At 40.4% G+C, this 16,345-nt stretch overlaps 1 protein-coding gene across 2 annotated transcripts in view; it reads left to right on the forward strand.

Annotated features, from left to right (window-relative positions):
- The window catches only part of LOC144025666 (bifunctional heparan sulfate N-deacetylase/N-sulfotransferase 1-like), a 47,220-nt gene that overhangs the window by 25,435 nt on the left and 5,440 nt on the right, over positions 1–16,345 (forward strand). For both annotated transcript variants that reach the window (XM_077531935.1, XM_077531936.1), the window contains exons 2-8: positions 5,510–6,467; positions 8,293–8,775; positions 10,611–10,698; positions 11,002–11,156; positions 12,441–12,626; positions 14,842–14,970; positions 15,644–15,826. In XM_077531935.1, coding sequence (XP_077388061.1) covers positions 5,922–6,467; positions 8,293–8,775; positions 10,611–10,698; positions 11,002–11,156; positions 12,441–12,626; positions 14,842–14,970; positions 15,644–15,826 — 1,770 coding nt within the window. In that variant the 5' untranslated portion in view covers positions 5,510–5,921. The remainder of the gene's footprint in view (positions 1–5,509; positions 6,468–8,292; positions 8,776–10,610; positions 10,699–11,001; positions 11,157–12,440; positions 12,627–14,841; positions 14,971–15,643; positions 15,827–16,345) is intronic.

The raw sequence follows: 16,345 nt of genomic DNA on the forward strand, positions 1-16,345 counted from the left end.
AGGCAACTCATGTAATTACACACCTGGCATACAAACATTTGTTGCCATTTACAGTGTCAAGATTAACAGGATTACAGATTACGGTTTACACGATTCTTAACTATTTAACCTTGACCCATGGCCTGCTTCACACTTGCAACTGAACTTGTTTTTGTCCCCATGTTTGTCCATCATTATCTATTCAGGAAGACTTCCAACTAATAAGCTTTGGGACCGGCCGTAGGTCATCCAGTGGTTATTTGTGTGATTTAGTCATGAAGGTTGTGCGTTATATACGGCATATGCGGTAAACGGTATAAATTCGACCTTCGGGTCAGATTTGGACTCTATACTGATCATTTGCAACAATGCTTGTTGATGACCTAGCCATATCTTGCTTCGTGTAAAAATGGCTTCAAGTACATCGGACATTGGACCCGCTACCTGCCAGTACTGTTTTTTTGTTTGTTTGTTTTTGTTTTTTAAGTAGACCCATGAGATTAAAAACAAAACAAAACGGTGAGTCCATTCGTTGACCTGGCTGTTCGTGCACGAGTGGGGTATGCCCCCAGCTGCTGCTTGCTTGCTGGCCTGGCTAAACGCTGTCCTTCCGCGGTGCAGATCCTCTCTCTAAGTAACTAATCCTCACCTCTGTGGCTGCACTTCTGACAAATATCCTTATCACTGGAGGAGGCCGAGGAGCAGCTAAGAAGAGCGAAAATAAGATGGAGAAGCTATGCTAGCTGCTAAGCTAATTAAAAATGTAGACTTGAGAATCATCTGAACTGGCTGGAAACGCTTTACAGTGGAGAGCAAACGACTATGATAGACAAATTACCAAATAAATTGATACATTTTTGTCAGAGCGAAACTATGTAATACAACAGCAAACAGCTATACAGTAAATGAAGACTAGAAATATATCATGACGTTATCTCATGTCATTGTCGGCCAACACGGACGTATAGTTGCAAATTTGACCAAAAGTATTTTCTGCCCCTTAAACAGAACTATTTCAATTTCATATTTAAACTAGACTAAGTGCAATTTCCGGAGAAATTGTGTGGGAATGCTGAAAGCTGAATGCTAATAGGTGAATGCTAAGATTTGAATGCATGTGGAATGCTTATGAAGTAAATTGAGAGATCCACCCATCCATCCATTTTCAAGGATAAATTATGAAATTATAACCTCGGCTCCTGGTTACTGACAATGTGCTTTACCTTGCCACCAAGTAGTATCAGACACCTGGTAATGATAAGTTATTTGCATGGAAGTGGACGTGGAAAGTGATACTTAGAAAAGGCTAAATGTCTGTCCCATTGAAATGAATGGAGAAAAGTTGATATTAAATGTTAAATTGTGCAAATACTGTAACTAATGTGGTATCAGATGATGTATACCCTGGGAGGCATGAATTTTTTAAGCTAGTTGAAATTTAAATTGTAAGTATTATGTGGGAGTACGGTAGTTAGGCGGCAAAAAAGTGTGGAGAATATAAATCAAAATAACATGTGGGAATGCTCCCACAATAACCCATTTAGAAATACTGTACTTCCTTTATAATTGTTACACTTAGGGCAAGTTTATATCGGATAGACTATCAGAATTCAATTTACACCGTGATGTGAATTTTATCCTTATCACCCAGCCCTACAATAGTCACGTTGGGGGTTAAGCACCAATAATTGCTTAAGAAGGTAGAACTAAATGATATGGACAATAGCCTGTCCTATTCACTACCGCCTCCAATTCGCCATGCCTCTGCATGCGACATAAGTCCAGTGTTGCCATGGACAATGTAGTTGCCAAGATGTGGCGAGTGAACACTGTAGTCAGTTTATTTGTCTGACAGTGGTCAGGCAGTGGATTCGATTGTTTGCCGGGGCAGAGCAGAAAGAAAATGGGCAGTTTTTATTCAGTCAACTACTCTGCAGATGACTGTGTTAGTGCACTGTCTTCACAAGACCTGGCATACTTGGCCTGATTCACACTTTAACAGAAGTGCAACGGCAGTGTCAGGAAGGATGAAGAAGCAGGTGGCAGTCTGCATGGGGTTGCATATGGCCAAACCTAGCGTTATTGTTTACCCTCAGAGTTGTTCCAGCTGAGGACCAGACTCCATCTCGCTGTTCCTCATCCCTTCTCATTAATCTAGCCTGTGTAGCTCTGGCCTACTTCCCATGAGTTAGAGGGAGCAGGTTTGAGTGGCCTCCTTCTTTGAGTGAAGTCATTTGTCAAACCTCTCTGCCGTCCCCTGCTTCTTTGTGCCAACATTTCCTTCTGTCACCCTCGCCTTTCAAAACCCTGAGGGCATATTTCTTTTAATTGATGTGGTTGCACCAATGCGTTTTCTTAACCTCAGCACCCCCACGATTCATATTCTTTGTATTCATATACCCCCCCCCCCCCCCCCCCCTTTCTAAATCTGTATGATGCCTCTATTTATGGTGACTGTCAGTCAATGTTCACAATTACAAAGTTCATATTGAGAATGAGCTATATTTGCATCTTTTGTGAACAAAAATGGTGGCTTGCTGATACGCATGATCCCCCCATCTGCCTCTTTTGTGCATGACATAAGACAATTGACTCTCTTTGGCAGCCTGAAACACTCTGGTGGTCTCTGTGCACCTTTTGGCTGCTCTTTAGCTTATGGATATGTCTGCTGGCAAGCATAAAATATTCATGCTCTCGAGCATTCTTCCCCTACATGTTTGCATCTATTATTTTAGTCGAGTGATGCATACAATTGTTTAGTGTTTTCCTCAACAGAGGTACTCAGATAAAGTAGATAAAGGCATTTGCGATCCATTAGCCATTCTTTTGTTCTTTGAGTGCATTACTCCACATTAAATTTCATGTATTATACTACGATTTAGCATGTGGCTTCACATAGCTTTCCCTTTATCCCACTCTCCCTGGCTAGCTGTGGGTCATCATAGTCTGAAGGTCAATACTGCTAGACGGCTATCATCACTGTGACTTGGGAAATACGTGTTGTATGTTCCAACTGTGTATCTTGTGTCACAATGTAGCTTGCTCTCAGTTCATGTCAACACCATAAATAATGGCCCAATCTTACCCTCTGGTTAGTCTTCATTCCATGTTACACATTAACGCAAAAAATTAGTTTAGCACTTGAACGTGAATGCAAGACTGGCGAGCTGAGTACTTTGCAACCAAAATAACTTAAGTCTATTATTGTATAGTTCTTAGTAAGGCTGTGCAATTAGTCGAAATTCAATTACAATTTCAATTATGACACTCCACAATTACAAAACCAGCATGAACATAAAAAATATTAATAAAATTTTTTTATTTGTTTAAATTTATACATGTGCACCTTTTTTATTTTAAAAATTAAAATAACTAATCTAATACATTTTGTTTCCTCCAAAAGAAACATGCATAATTATTGTGTTTTAAAGAATTTTGGCGTCTTAATCATTTTTTTTTTTATGTTTAAACATTATCTTGTTTTGTACCAAAAAATATGATCATCCTACTGCAGTCCACATGCTGTACTCCAACTCCTAGTTTTTGCAAACATAAACAAATAAATAAATAAATAAATAAATAGATAGCTGAATAGATAAATATATATATATATATATATATATATATATATATATATATATATATATACACATTATTATAAATTATGTTTGGCCCAAAAGAAACTTACATAATTGTTTTTTTTTTTAAATTGGTCTTAATATTTTTAAATGCTTAAATGTTTTTTTTTGTCTTGTACCAAAAAATTAATCATCATATGAATGATTGTAATTCCATCCATCCATCCATCCATCCATCCATCCATCCATTTTCTTGACCGCTTATTCCTGACAAGGGTCGCGGGGGGTGCTGGGGCCTATCTCAGCTGGCTTTGGGCAGTAGCTGGGGTACACCCTGAACTGGTTGCCAGCCAATTTCAATTGTTGCGAAAATAATCTCAAACAGTATTTTTTCCATCATCGAGCAGTTCTTGGTGTCGGAGCTGGTTTAAATCCCAGGTTGGGAAAAGATACAAACACAACATGTGATGACACTGCCGCCCGGATTGAGCAGTTACTCAAATCTTCAGACATGGAGTGCACAAGGAAAATACTACAGCTGAAATAATGTATTCTCATTCTGATTTCATAGCAAAGAAAACCTGTTTGATTGACTATAAAATACAGTTTTGGCAACATGGAACTTGCTTTGCATCAAAACCTACTTAGTATTTAATGTTGCTTGTGCATGCCTTCTTGCTCATAAATATTTTAACTTTGAAAATTATGCTGGCAGTGTATTACCCGGTGATGCTAAAACATCAAAAATACTTTTTTTTTTTTTTTTTTTTTTTTTTTCTATTTAAAAAAGAAAACAAAGTCAAACTAGTTGCGCTATTCAACTTCCTCAAGGAAATATATTCAAAACCTCTGCTTTAATGTTTTGTTTTTTAATTTAATTTAATTTTATTTATTTATTTTTTGTCAAAGGTTCAAACAACCAATTAGAAGAAGGTGTCTTTTCATTCTGGAGATGAAAATTATTTGGTCTAAAGTTGAATGGATCATCAACAATGAAAGATTAGGAGAAAATTATACAATTTAGCTCATTTGAATGGCAGAAATATGATTGTGGTATCCGGTAAGAGCCTTTAAACTTTGAGGCAAGATAATTAATTCAGACTAAATCCAATTTTATTGGCTATTACTTTTTCTCAAAAGTCTTTTTGTTTACTGTGGAGAAACATGGACCCAACCTGGAGTGGGGAAGTGTGATTGCACTTTCAGAGAAATGCAGACGTGATGTTCTTAGCTGGAAGGATTGAGGGCGGGAAGAGCATGCCGGTTGACCTTGATCACTTTAAATGGAAACTGTGCTGGCTCCATTTCCCACACGCAATAGGCTGTGTAAAACGATAGTTATCTTTAGGGAATTCTGTTGGAATCTGTGGGGTGCTTTGCTCCACCCAGTCTGTGAAAAATCAATGCATTGATTGTCGCTGATGGGCCGCATTATGAGTGTTGTGTATCTGCTGTCACGTGATGAAGCCATTTTTAATTAAGCTCCCATCAAAAGTTCTGAGGTTTTGCTGGTCACTGTTAATATTGGTGGGTTTGTTTCAATCATAACCTTGTTTTGTTTTTTTAATTCAGTGTGTTTGTAATAGCCCATTGTGTTACGAGGAATCATTTCTCCAACAGACCCCTAAATAGAGAATTGTATTATTATTTTTTTGTAATGTACTGCTTGAATTGCTGCCCTCCAGTCTTTGTCACTCATACTCTGCATATTTATTATGTGAAGCCTGCTCTTTTGTGGGAGTACTTTTCTGTTTGCGTAGGCCGGGGTATTGGCACCTCTTTACTTTTGTGTAGGTGAGCACAAGAGTACTGTGGAATGAACCTTTTGGAGTGCGGGCAAAGGCAGTGTAAACGACTCCCACAACCCTTTAAACCCACGCACACACAAAAGATGCCAAGCTATTATATGTATGAGATGATAGGTAATTTTTTTTTTTTGTCTTGTTTTTCAGATATTCTGCTGCCAAGATGACATGTGACCTTGTCTCATGAGATTGTTCTCCAATCAAGACTATTAATCAAACGCTTCCCAGGAGGACATGGTTAGGAAGTTCGCGTGATGGGCAGGTGATGGAGTCTTCCATCATTTTCCCCCACCACTGACTCATCCTGACGGCTTTCCCTCAGAGGCAGAAGTGTGCATCAGCGATCCAAGGCCCTCCACTTCTCTGCCATGGTGACATAAGCAGCATTGCAATATGAGGGAGAGCCAACGTGAAACCATCTCATTTCTTTCTCCAGTAGCTGCCGCAGCTGCCACCTCGACACCTTTTGCGGTTTGTTCCAAAAAAGACTGATTTTTTTTTTTCGTCACAGCTGGCCGTTTTCAACCCTCCTGCGGGGGGAGCGGTGTGGAGAGAGACGATGCTGGGATGCGTGACTCGCCTCCGTCGGCTGGTCCGTCTCCTCCCTCTGCAGATGTCCCTCCTCCTCCTCTTCCTCTTCTGCACTGTCAGCGTCTTCATCTCGGCCTACTTCCTTTATGGCGTCAAGCGGGAGCTAGAGCCATCGGCGGTGGGCGTGTCGGGGGCAGAGGGAGCGTCGGCTGACTCGGACGACCTGAGGGTCACCCCGTCCCGGCTTTTACCGCTGCGTAGCGTCTCAGGGGGCCCCGGAGTGGATCCCGCCGGGGCCAGGACAGATCCAGTAGTCCTGGTTTTTGTGGAAAGTCAGTATTCTCAACTGGGTCAGGAGATTGTGGCCATTTTGGAGTCGGGCCGGTTCCAGTATCGGACTGAGATATCGCCCGGGAAAGGGGACATGCCAACGTTGACGGACAAGGAGAGAGGACGTTTCACACTGGTGATTTACGAGAACATTCTCAAGTATGTTAACCTGGACGCGTGGAACCGAGAGCTGCTGGATAAGTACTGCGTGGAATATGGAGTGGGCATCATTGGCTTCTTCAAGGTTAGAACTCACTCTGCCCTCCCCACCTCTAACTGACACCTCCCGCTTTGTCCATCTGGCTGTGCCATCTTAAAGCAGATGGGATTCATGGGGTTGGAAAAATCCACTCGGTTCAATATCACTTAGTCCCCTTTCACGCCTTCTCATGTTTTGTTTATCACTCTGTATTTGAAAGTCTGGCCTCCTTCACTCTCCCGTCTCGTCTTTCTTGCTTCTTTGTTTTACTTTGTCCTAAAATGCAGTTCTTTCTCTCCATCTCACTCTTCCCTTTAATCCCCAAAGTCCATTAGCCCAAGGGCAGTTTTCACATCTTAGTTTTTTTTTCTAACCACTTCAGAGGCATAGAAAGACTATAGAGCGAGGGAGAGACATATGGATGATGTGTAATGATGTTAGGTGCCTATATGTGAAGGTAGGAAAGCTTGGTGGGATTTTGAGAGATGATCAGAAGCGAGGAATGCATCCTAATGACTAACATGCTGCTGCATAATCTGTAAGTGTCAAAGTACATGATACATCACATAGTCAACACTTTAGAGTTGATTTATTTCTTTATAAAAATAAAAAAAAGCCTCTTGACCCAATTTTTTTTTTCATTTTGTGTGAGCTGTAGGCTAATATCCATTAGAAAAAATAAATAAATAAATAAATATTAATTGATTCAATCAGTAAACATGAAAAAATAAATAAATAAAATGATTAATAAAAAGTTTAATTTTTTATTTATAAATATGTTGAAGTTTTCAGTGCAGTATGGAAAAAATATTACTGGTAAACTAAAATTTGTAATCTGATCAATTAATCTGTAATCAGATGGATACCAGTACGAGTTCTCATCTCTTGAGTGGTTACTGAGTGATACCAAGTACTGATGCCATGAGAGGGAAAAAAAAAAAAAAATAAAAAGGCAGGTACTATTAAAAGCACTAAAGCAGACCTACATTTCTTAATATATTTTCCTTAAAATTGCATGAAATTAATGGCAATTTTCTATTCATCTCATTTTTAATTTCTAGTTCCTGATCGTAAAACGTAAAAGTATTGGTACCTTGAAATATGGTCTGCAATGCCCAATACAATACCAGTATCGGTGCTCGCCCACCCGTAATTGAAACCATACAACTGCATGTTTTTTTCCCATCCCCAAAGTTGGGACATGTTTTCTGCATTGCATCATATTTATGTGCTAGTTTTTTCCCCTTCATTTCATTGCAGTAAAACTAGATGTCAATTACATAACATACCATGTTCCTGCATGCTTAGAAATGCATAGCTCAGGTGAATAGTTGTGAATACTAGAAGGGGAACGCTGACGTTTCTCATTATGTCAGGATTTTTATTTAAAACATACAATTACATACACTTTCCTGTCAAGAAGTTGGCAATAAATATTTAATAGATTTTCACTCAGCAATGCTATAAAGTGAGCAAAAGCATACACTCCTGCCACTATAAAGCGGATTCATTCTGAATATGTAGATCAAAAGCAGAAGTGGAAGTTTGCATCCCTGGCAATAGAGATGTGAGCGACCTGGAGAACGGGGATTTTAGGAGAGGAATGTTTCAACGAATAAGCGCCGAACCCCTCTGTCTTTGAATGTTAAAGGACACAGCAGGAGGCTTATTCATTTTGTCTGCAGTCTCAGATCAGAGCAGATTGAGCATAGCAGGTAGAAGCTGCCTCATGCATTCACATTTGAGTGGGCCTGACATCCCTTATTTCACACATGATGGGAGAAATCTGGGAATTATAACCCGATACATTTCTGTCCCCATCACTGTGCCGTGTGATGAATTGCTGTGATTTCTCTCTTCTTTTGATCAGGCCAATGAGAACAGTCTGCTGAGCGCACAGCTGAAAGGATTCCCCCTCTTTCTCCACTCCAACTTGGGTCTAAAGGACTGCACGGTCAACTCCAAGTCACCTCTGCTCTTTATCACCCGATCTGGGCAGCCGCTGCCCGGGCCTCTCCCTGGAGATGACTGGACCGTCTTCCAATCCAACCACTCGACGTACGAGCCAGTGTTGCTGGCCAAGACCCAATCGGCTGAGAGCATTCCGTCCATGGGGCAGAATGCCGCTCTGCTGCCGTCGGTGGTGCAGGACTTGGGCCTTCATGATGGCATCCAGAGGGTCCTGTTTGGGAATAACTTAATTTTCTGGCTGCATAAACTGGTGTTTGTGGACGCCGTGGCCTTTCTTACGGGGAAGAGGCTGTCGTTGTCCCTGGAGCGCTACATCCTGGTCGACGTGGATGACATCTTTGTGGGAAAAGAGGGCACCCGCATGAAGGTGCCTGACGTAAAGGTGAGTTTGTGTGCAATTAATTGCAGTTCAATTACAATTTCAGTTATTACACTCCACAATTATAAAATCAGCATAATTACAAAAAAAATAAAAATACAAATAAATAAAAATAATTACCGGTAATACTAATTTTTGAGTTGTTTAAATGTATACATTTGCACCTTTTTTTTTTTTTTAAATAATTAATACATTTTGTTACATCCATAAAGAACTTGCATAATTAGTTTCAAAGAATCTTATTTGTCTTAATATATATATATTTTTAATTTAAGCATTTTCTTGTTTTGTACCAAAATATAATAATTTTGCTGCACTCCAACTTCAAGTTTTTGCCAACATAAATATTATTATTATTATTATTATTATTATTATTGTTATTGTAAATATATTATAAATTCTGTTTGGTCCAAAAGGAACTGGCATAATTATAGTGTTTCTATTCTTTTTTTTTAATTGGTCTAATATTTTTAAATGTGTAAACATTTTATTGTTTTGTACAAAAAATAAATAAATGTTCGTCCTGTACATTGCACAAGCTGTATATATATTATAACATTTTTTTTTTTTTGGGTGAGGGGGGGGGGCGTGTTTGTATTATTTTTTAAATGCTTAAACATTTTTATTTTCACCAAAAAATAAATCGTTAATAGTAATAATAATAATAAAAAATTGGGATCTCAATTATTGCCACAATAATCATATATATTTTTTTTTTCTGTAATCGAGCAACCCTAGTTTTAGTGTTGTTCCGATACCGATACTGGTATCGGCAGAGGTGCCGATACTGCATTGAAACAGTGGTATTGGTGAGTACTCACAAGTAACATGCCGATACCATTAATTCCAACACTAATATAGGATTTTGGATGCAGCATCTTGTGTCTTGCTCGTGCACGACATTCACGATATGTGACATGTTCACTGTATGCTGATCTAAGAGCTCCTATTGGCCCTTGAATGCTCTGAGCCAATGGCAGGACAGCTTTTTCATGTTGAGGGAAAAAAAACTTTAGGTATCGGTATGGTGTCGGTATTGGCTGATACTGCATAGCTGGGTATTGGTATCGGGGGCCAAAAAAAAAACGTATCGGAACAACACTACCTAGTTTGTGTGTGCATGTCATTCAAAGTGGAACAACTTTATCAGAGAAAAAACTAAATTCACTTTTAAAATGTATCACACGGTAGTTGTCAAGCATCCATTTGCTGTAATAAAAAGTTACCTCTCGGTGGCATGCTGTGCCAGTCATATTGACAGCTCCTCTTCTCCATCCACTTTTCCTTTTGAATGCGTTTGTCCCTGTAGGCCGCTCAAAGCTGACAGGCCCCGTCGCTCGCGCAGTCACAGAAGCGCCGCAGCGATGAATATTTCAGGGGCCCGGAGACATAGAAAGAATGTTGAGAAGCTCCTTACTCGTGTCCCCTCGCAGTGGAACAGACCCCCTCACAAGTTGAGGCAGAGGATGCAGGAAAAGTTGTGGAGGATGCATCAAGGCTTCCTCGTGGGCGACGCCGCAGCAAACTTTTAGGAAAACATCACACCGTGACAAGATGGCGAAATGTGCGAGCGGGTGTGTGCTGGGAGTCTCAACCAGCGAGCAGATCAAATGAAACAAACACCCCAAATCAGAGGAGAACCAAATATCAAACGGAATGGAGGAGAGGAGTGAGGCAACAGGGAGGGTGGGGGTGGATGTTTACTGAAAGCAAGTTACCGGATGAAATATGCATGCGGGCCCGTGCGCGTCGTCGCGCTGCCTCATTAACGTGCCCGTGCGCCAGCTTGAGCACATTGTGTGCTGATTCACACGCCTCTCCTCCCACTGTGTGTTCAGGCCCTGCTGGAGACGCAGAGGGAGATGCGCACCCATGTTCCCAACTTCACCTTCAATCTGGGCTTCTCAGGGAAATTCTTTCACGCTGGTAAGGCTCCTCGTGTGACCGGCGTGAGCGTGACGCTGAATAAAAGAACGCTTTGAGGTTGTGAATTTGGGGCTCATAATATTTTTATTCCTTTTTTTATTTTAACACCCTCTTATCTACATCCTGCTGCACTATTTGAACTCTGCTCGTCTGACTCATTTCTTAAATCACTCACCCTATTTCACTTCCCTATTTATGACATTTTTTTTCTATTTCTAACACTTCCTCTTAACCTTTTTTTTTTTGTTTTTAAACCATACTCCTCACCCATCTCCTACCTCCTCCTGCTTTTGAATATTCCAGGATCAGATGAGGAAGACCTGGGTGATGACCTGCTGCTTTCCTATGTGAAGGAGTTCTGGTGGTTCCCTCACATGTGGAGCCACATGCAGCCCCATCTCTTCCACAACCAATCTGTGCTGGCTGAGCAGATGTTGCTGAACAAAAAGTTTGCCGTGGTGAGTGGAAATGGAAATAAAGGGAGGGTGCAATGCATAGTATGAAAAAGAGGAAGAATGTTTCCTGAGCATTGTGCCTTGTTTAGTTTTCCTTATCTTATCTGACATAGTTGACATTTAGATCACAACAGTCTTAGCTCCTATCTTCAATTTCCACGCAGCCATAGCAGGAAGTGTTTGTTGTTTACACTTGTATAAATAGAGTACATTATTATATCTTTATAAGTCTTTTAGAATTGGTGTCAGTATATGCAATAGTACTGTTTGGGGGTGGCAATCCTGTATCGACCAGATACCCAGCAAGCCTTACTGTAAGTACCTGCTTGCTGCTAATCAGCGACTTTTGAGCAGCTGCTCTTAAATTTGTCTCATTTGCTTCTTTCCTTACATCGCATATATTGGTACTACTAATCCGTTTGCTCTCTGAGTCACACAAATTATTTAACAGGATCATGGTTTTCTTGAAATGTTTGTTTTTATTCTTTTCACAAAACTGTTCCATTTTAATCAGCAGAAATAGACATATTTTTCCCCATTGTGTATCAAAACTGACAGATTTCTTAATTTGCTTTGAATTTAAAAAACAAATTCATCGTCACTGTCGAACAAACGATGTGATCTTCGGTAACGCAAACAAGGTGGCAATTTTTGGATTTACTGAAGTGTTGATTTTGGAGATGCTAGGATTCCACCCAATAATGAGAACAAGCAAAACGTTCGGTTAAATCCTAAATAGAATTTGGAACACATTGAAGTTGTCCCAGAGACCATCCAACATCATGAAGTCTTTAAAAGGTGGTGCATTGATTTTCAGTGAGCTTTCAATTTTACGATTAAAATGACAACAATTAAATTAAAAAAAAAAACAACAAGAATTGGGAATTTGAAACAGAACTTACCATTTTATGTACTCCAATTACCGCTCACTAGGCTTGGGCACATAATAGTCTTTTTTTTTTTTTTTTTTCTCCCCCCCCCTTCCAGGAATGCAAATAACTAATTTGACATCGCAAACTACAGATATTTTGCCTCGCTTATACGGTTGCAAGTTCATGAATAACAATTGTATTTTAGCATTAAAACTATATCTTTTAAACAGTTTCTGATATATTAAGTGCTGTTAATTCATGGCAGCTGTGTCTAAACATTTCATTGTGTGCTTGTGATACAATTGTTAAGCACTGTATACTACTGTACATTTTTAATTCTAACAATGCAGAGGCCTGATTTAAAACCCAGGTTGTTCCTGATCTGTTTTTTTCCTATTGTTCCCTTGACATCCAGGAGCACGGAATCCCTATCAACATGGGCTATGCTGTGGCTCCGCACCATTCCGGCGTCTACCCTGTCCATTTGCAGCTGTACGACGCCTGGAAGAAGGTTTGGAGCATCAAAGTGACGAGCACGGAGGAGTACCCGCACCTCAAACCGGCCCGCTTTCGGCGAGGTTTCATCCACAGCGGCATTAGCGTAAGAGCACTTTCCTTGTACGCCCTGACATCCACGAGGCCTCATTAACTCGTTACCTCTGGCGTCTCGCCATCCATCAACGTTCTCCTTCACCGTTTACATGCGCTATCCTTCATTCATTAATGATCTCCTTCGCTACCTCCTCCAGTTATTTTGCATTTACCTCTTTCTTGGCCGGCAATAAATCTTCATCCTATATTAGTTCAATGCGCAAGATGACAGCGTAGCCTTGCGTGAGACATCTGCCCGAGTACAGCTGTCCGGCATAACGAAGACTGGCATCTCGACATCACCAGCTGCCCCAAGAAAGCTGCACTAAATCTCCATCACTGTGTTGAATACAGTGCCCCCTCTATCCGTGCGGGATAGAGACCTTACTCGAATAGAGAGCTAGTACAAAATGACATACAGTGCATGAAACGACTTACAGCCAATTACGCAACAATACAATTAATATCATACATACTGTAACCATTACTATAGCGCCATCCCGCCAGTTATGGATATGCCATAATCATGATCACCATAATAGCCAACATTGGCGTTCTGAAGCATTTAACACCAAGGTAACATTTACAGACTGAACAAAAGCGGTCCAAGGACAGACCCTTGAGGGACCCCACATTTCATGGCCGTTCGGTCAGATTAAAAATTTCCAACCGTTTTGGTTCAAGTTTCCAGCCTGTTCAACAGCATACTATGATCAATTGTATCAAATGCTCTACTGAGGTCCAATAAGATGAGCACCTTCCCTGCGTCATTGCTCAGTCTGATATGCTTTAAAACTCTTTTACTGACACGTTACCAAAAAATTTCATTCACGTCGTCCTTGAAAACCATCTATTGCATCAGATTCTGTCATGTTTCATTGTAATTCCATGCACCAGAAGCCTATTTAAGAGATACAATGCTGCCATCTGTTGGCCATAGTTAGTGGGTGTTTTTGCTTCCACAACCCATTGACCAGGCAGCGCTACAATTTGATGTTGGACTTCCCATTGATTTAAAAAAACAAAAACAAAAAAACATAGTTGATGTCATTTATCATTGGCGGCATACATCGTGATTTTACTAATTGTTATTAAATGTTTTTTTGGTGGTCAAAGAGTTAATAAGAGCAGTTTCTGTACTCTGATGAAATCGGAGACATAACATAATCAAAGTCCAAATTTGCTGAGTTGATTAAAAGCCAGTTTTTCGACAATCTTGGATAAATTTTCTTGACAATAATATGTTCTATGCAGCCCCTCTAGTCTAAATAAGTCATTCTGGTTAATATTGCGTGCAATATGAGTTAAGCAGCAAAATCCAGCAGTTTTTACCAATATCAGAAGGCGGCCATTTTGCCACTTCAGGGAAAATGACACCACAGTTGCCCAGGTAACAACCAATCACAGATCAGCTTCAGAACAGGTGAGTTATGATTGGTCGTTGCCTGAGCAGCTGTGATGTCATCTTCAGTCAACAGCAAGTGACAAAATGGCCGCCCCATGAGATGGATACAAACAGCTGGATTTGGGAGGTCACATACAACATATTAATGTCAAGAAATGTTTAAGGTTGACTTTCCCCTTAAGAAAGGAAGGTTTAAGATTGGTCTGAGGATAAAAAAACAAAACAAACCAAAAACAATAGTATTTGTGAATGCCAAACTCCAAATACGCGGGTGTCCACTGTATTAAATTTCCAACGCAGCATTAGAGCTGAATAAATTACAGTGAAAAGATTCAAAAGGAACAAAAAAAATAATCTTATCTACTTCTCTCCCTGGGTGACCTTCATGGCTGATGGAAAACTGTGCTGCCTCAGTCCAGTTTCTTTGTAGTCTTGGCATTCAGCGCGCCTGTGTGGTCTCTGCGCTGTCCTCCCCGTCCTTGAGATAGTCTGAATGGACTCATCTCCCGTGCTTAGCGATGATTGATATTCAGTCCCCCAGACACTTCAAACTGTAAACGCAATCCCATCAATTTCCATATAGACGTGGATGCGAAGAAGAGGTTTGCTTTGGCTAGATGAGCTACATAATATGGATGTTATTGGGCGCAAACAATATATGGGCTAACTGCCAGGAGTCTGCGCCGCACGGCCCCTCGTCTCAGCGGAGGGCTGACGCTGTGTATTTTCAGCTGAAGGAAAAGCATTCGGTGTGCGCGCATGAGGTTTTTATTTCATTTCCGCCATTTGGTTTGTTGACTTTCTGTGTGTGTTCTCACAGGTGCTGCCCAGGCAGACGTGCGGTCTTTTCACGCACACCATCTTCTATAAAGACTACCCAGGCAGCCCCAATGAGCTGGACAAGCTCATCAACGGGGGAGAACTCTTCCTCACGGTTCTGCTGAACCCAGTAAGTCCAAACGCAGCCTTTTTGTCCGACACGTTTGGGGAGCTCGTTTTGACTGGTGATGTTAAGCTGAATTTAAATAAGAGGCGCAACAATGACTCGCTGGTGAGTCATCCGGCGACATCTCTTTGTGGAGTTCGGCTCATTCCAAATGTTACTTGTATTTCACCCTGTGCCACACAACTATGCTTACTGGTTATCTTGCCCTTTTTGAGCTACTCTCACAAAAGCATTTACTCCTCGCACTAAAAGCTGCAGTAGCACGTTGCATATTTGCTGTCTTACTAGCTTCATCACATCCCAGCTGTTTGGCGTTCTCGAGCCATACGTCATCCTTAAATGAATTCCAGTCCGTGTCCTTGTAGCGTCTGGTCCAGTATTGGGTGTTCTCTGACCATAATCGATTTCATTTTATCTCCAAGCAAACTTATTATGTAGCGATAGTGTTCTAATGATGCTTAGCGGTTTTCTTCGATTCCCCAAAATTAGGAATGTCATGTTTTAAAATCCACTTCAGCCTCAAAGCTGTGAAACATTCATCAGTTTTTCCATTGTAACAACCTTTTATTGCAGTCCAAGTGTTTTGTCACTTTGGCTGATCCTCCCTAACGTCATCAATTGTTCTTCATGGTTCATTTTAATCTTCGCTTCTGACAGCAGCTTCTCTGCCAAACAGATCAGCATCTTCATGACCCATTTGTCCAACTACGGGAACGATCGTCTTGGCCTGTACACCTTCAAAAGCCTGATGATGTTTGTCAAGACCTGGACAAATCTTAAGATGCAGACCCTCCCGCCAGTGCAGCTGGCCCAGAAATACTTCAGCCTGTTCCCATCTGAGAGAGATCCACTCTGGCAGGCGAGAACACAATGCTAATTTCAGATTGTTTTCCATTTTTGTGTTTATAATAGAAGTGTCAGGCGATTAAAAGTTTTAATCGCATGTCTTCAATAGTTAACTTATGATTCTTCGCAAATGTTGTAGTTGGTTTCCATACTCTGGGTAACAAAAGTGGGGGGGGGGAAATGCTAAACTCAGAAATATCACCATATGTTTTAGCCATTGATACAGTAATTTTATAATAATTCATAAAATTGAGTTAAAATTAAAAAAGTTGTACTATAATGTAAAAATGAGTGTGACATTGATTTGTTGATGGCATTTTCTGCCACTAGAGGGCATAATTGCATTTGTAAATGGACTGCTTGTAAGACGGTGACAGCTCAGTGAATTTTTCTTTTCATATTAAGAGCTATCTAATCATGAACAAAGTAACTTGTGAAATTCTGCACATTTTAAAAATTGTAAAATACAACTTAATACTCTCCATAAATAAATGCATTATTATTAAATTTATTTCTGCTAAATTAATCGTGC

Source organism: Festucalex cinctus, chromosome 9 (genome assembly GCF_051991245.1).
Source record: "Festucalex cinctus isolate MCC-2025b chromosome 9, RoL_Fcin_1.0, whole genome shotgun sequence".
Lineage (NCBI taxonomy): Eukaryota > Metazoa > Chordata > Actinopteri > Syngnathiformes > Syngnathidae > Festucalex > Festucalex cinctus.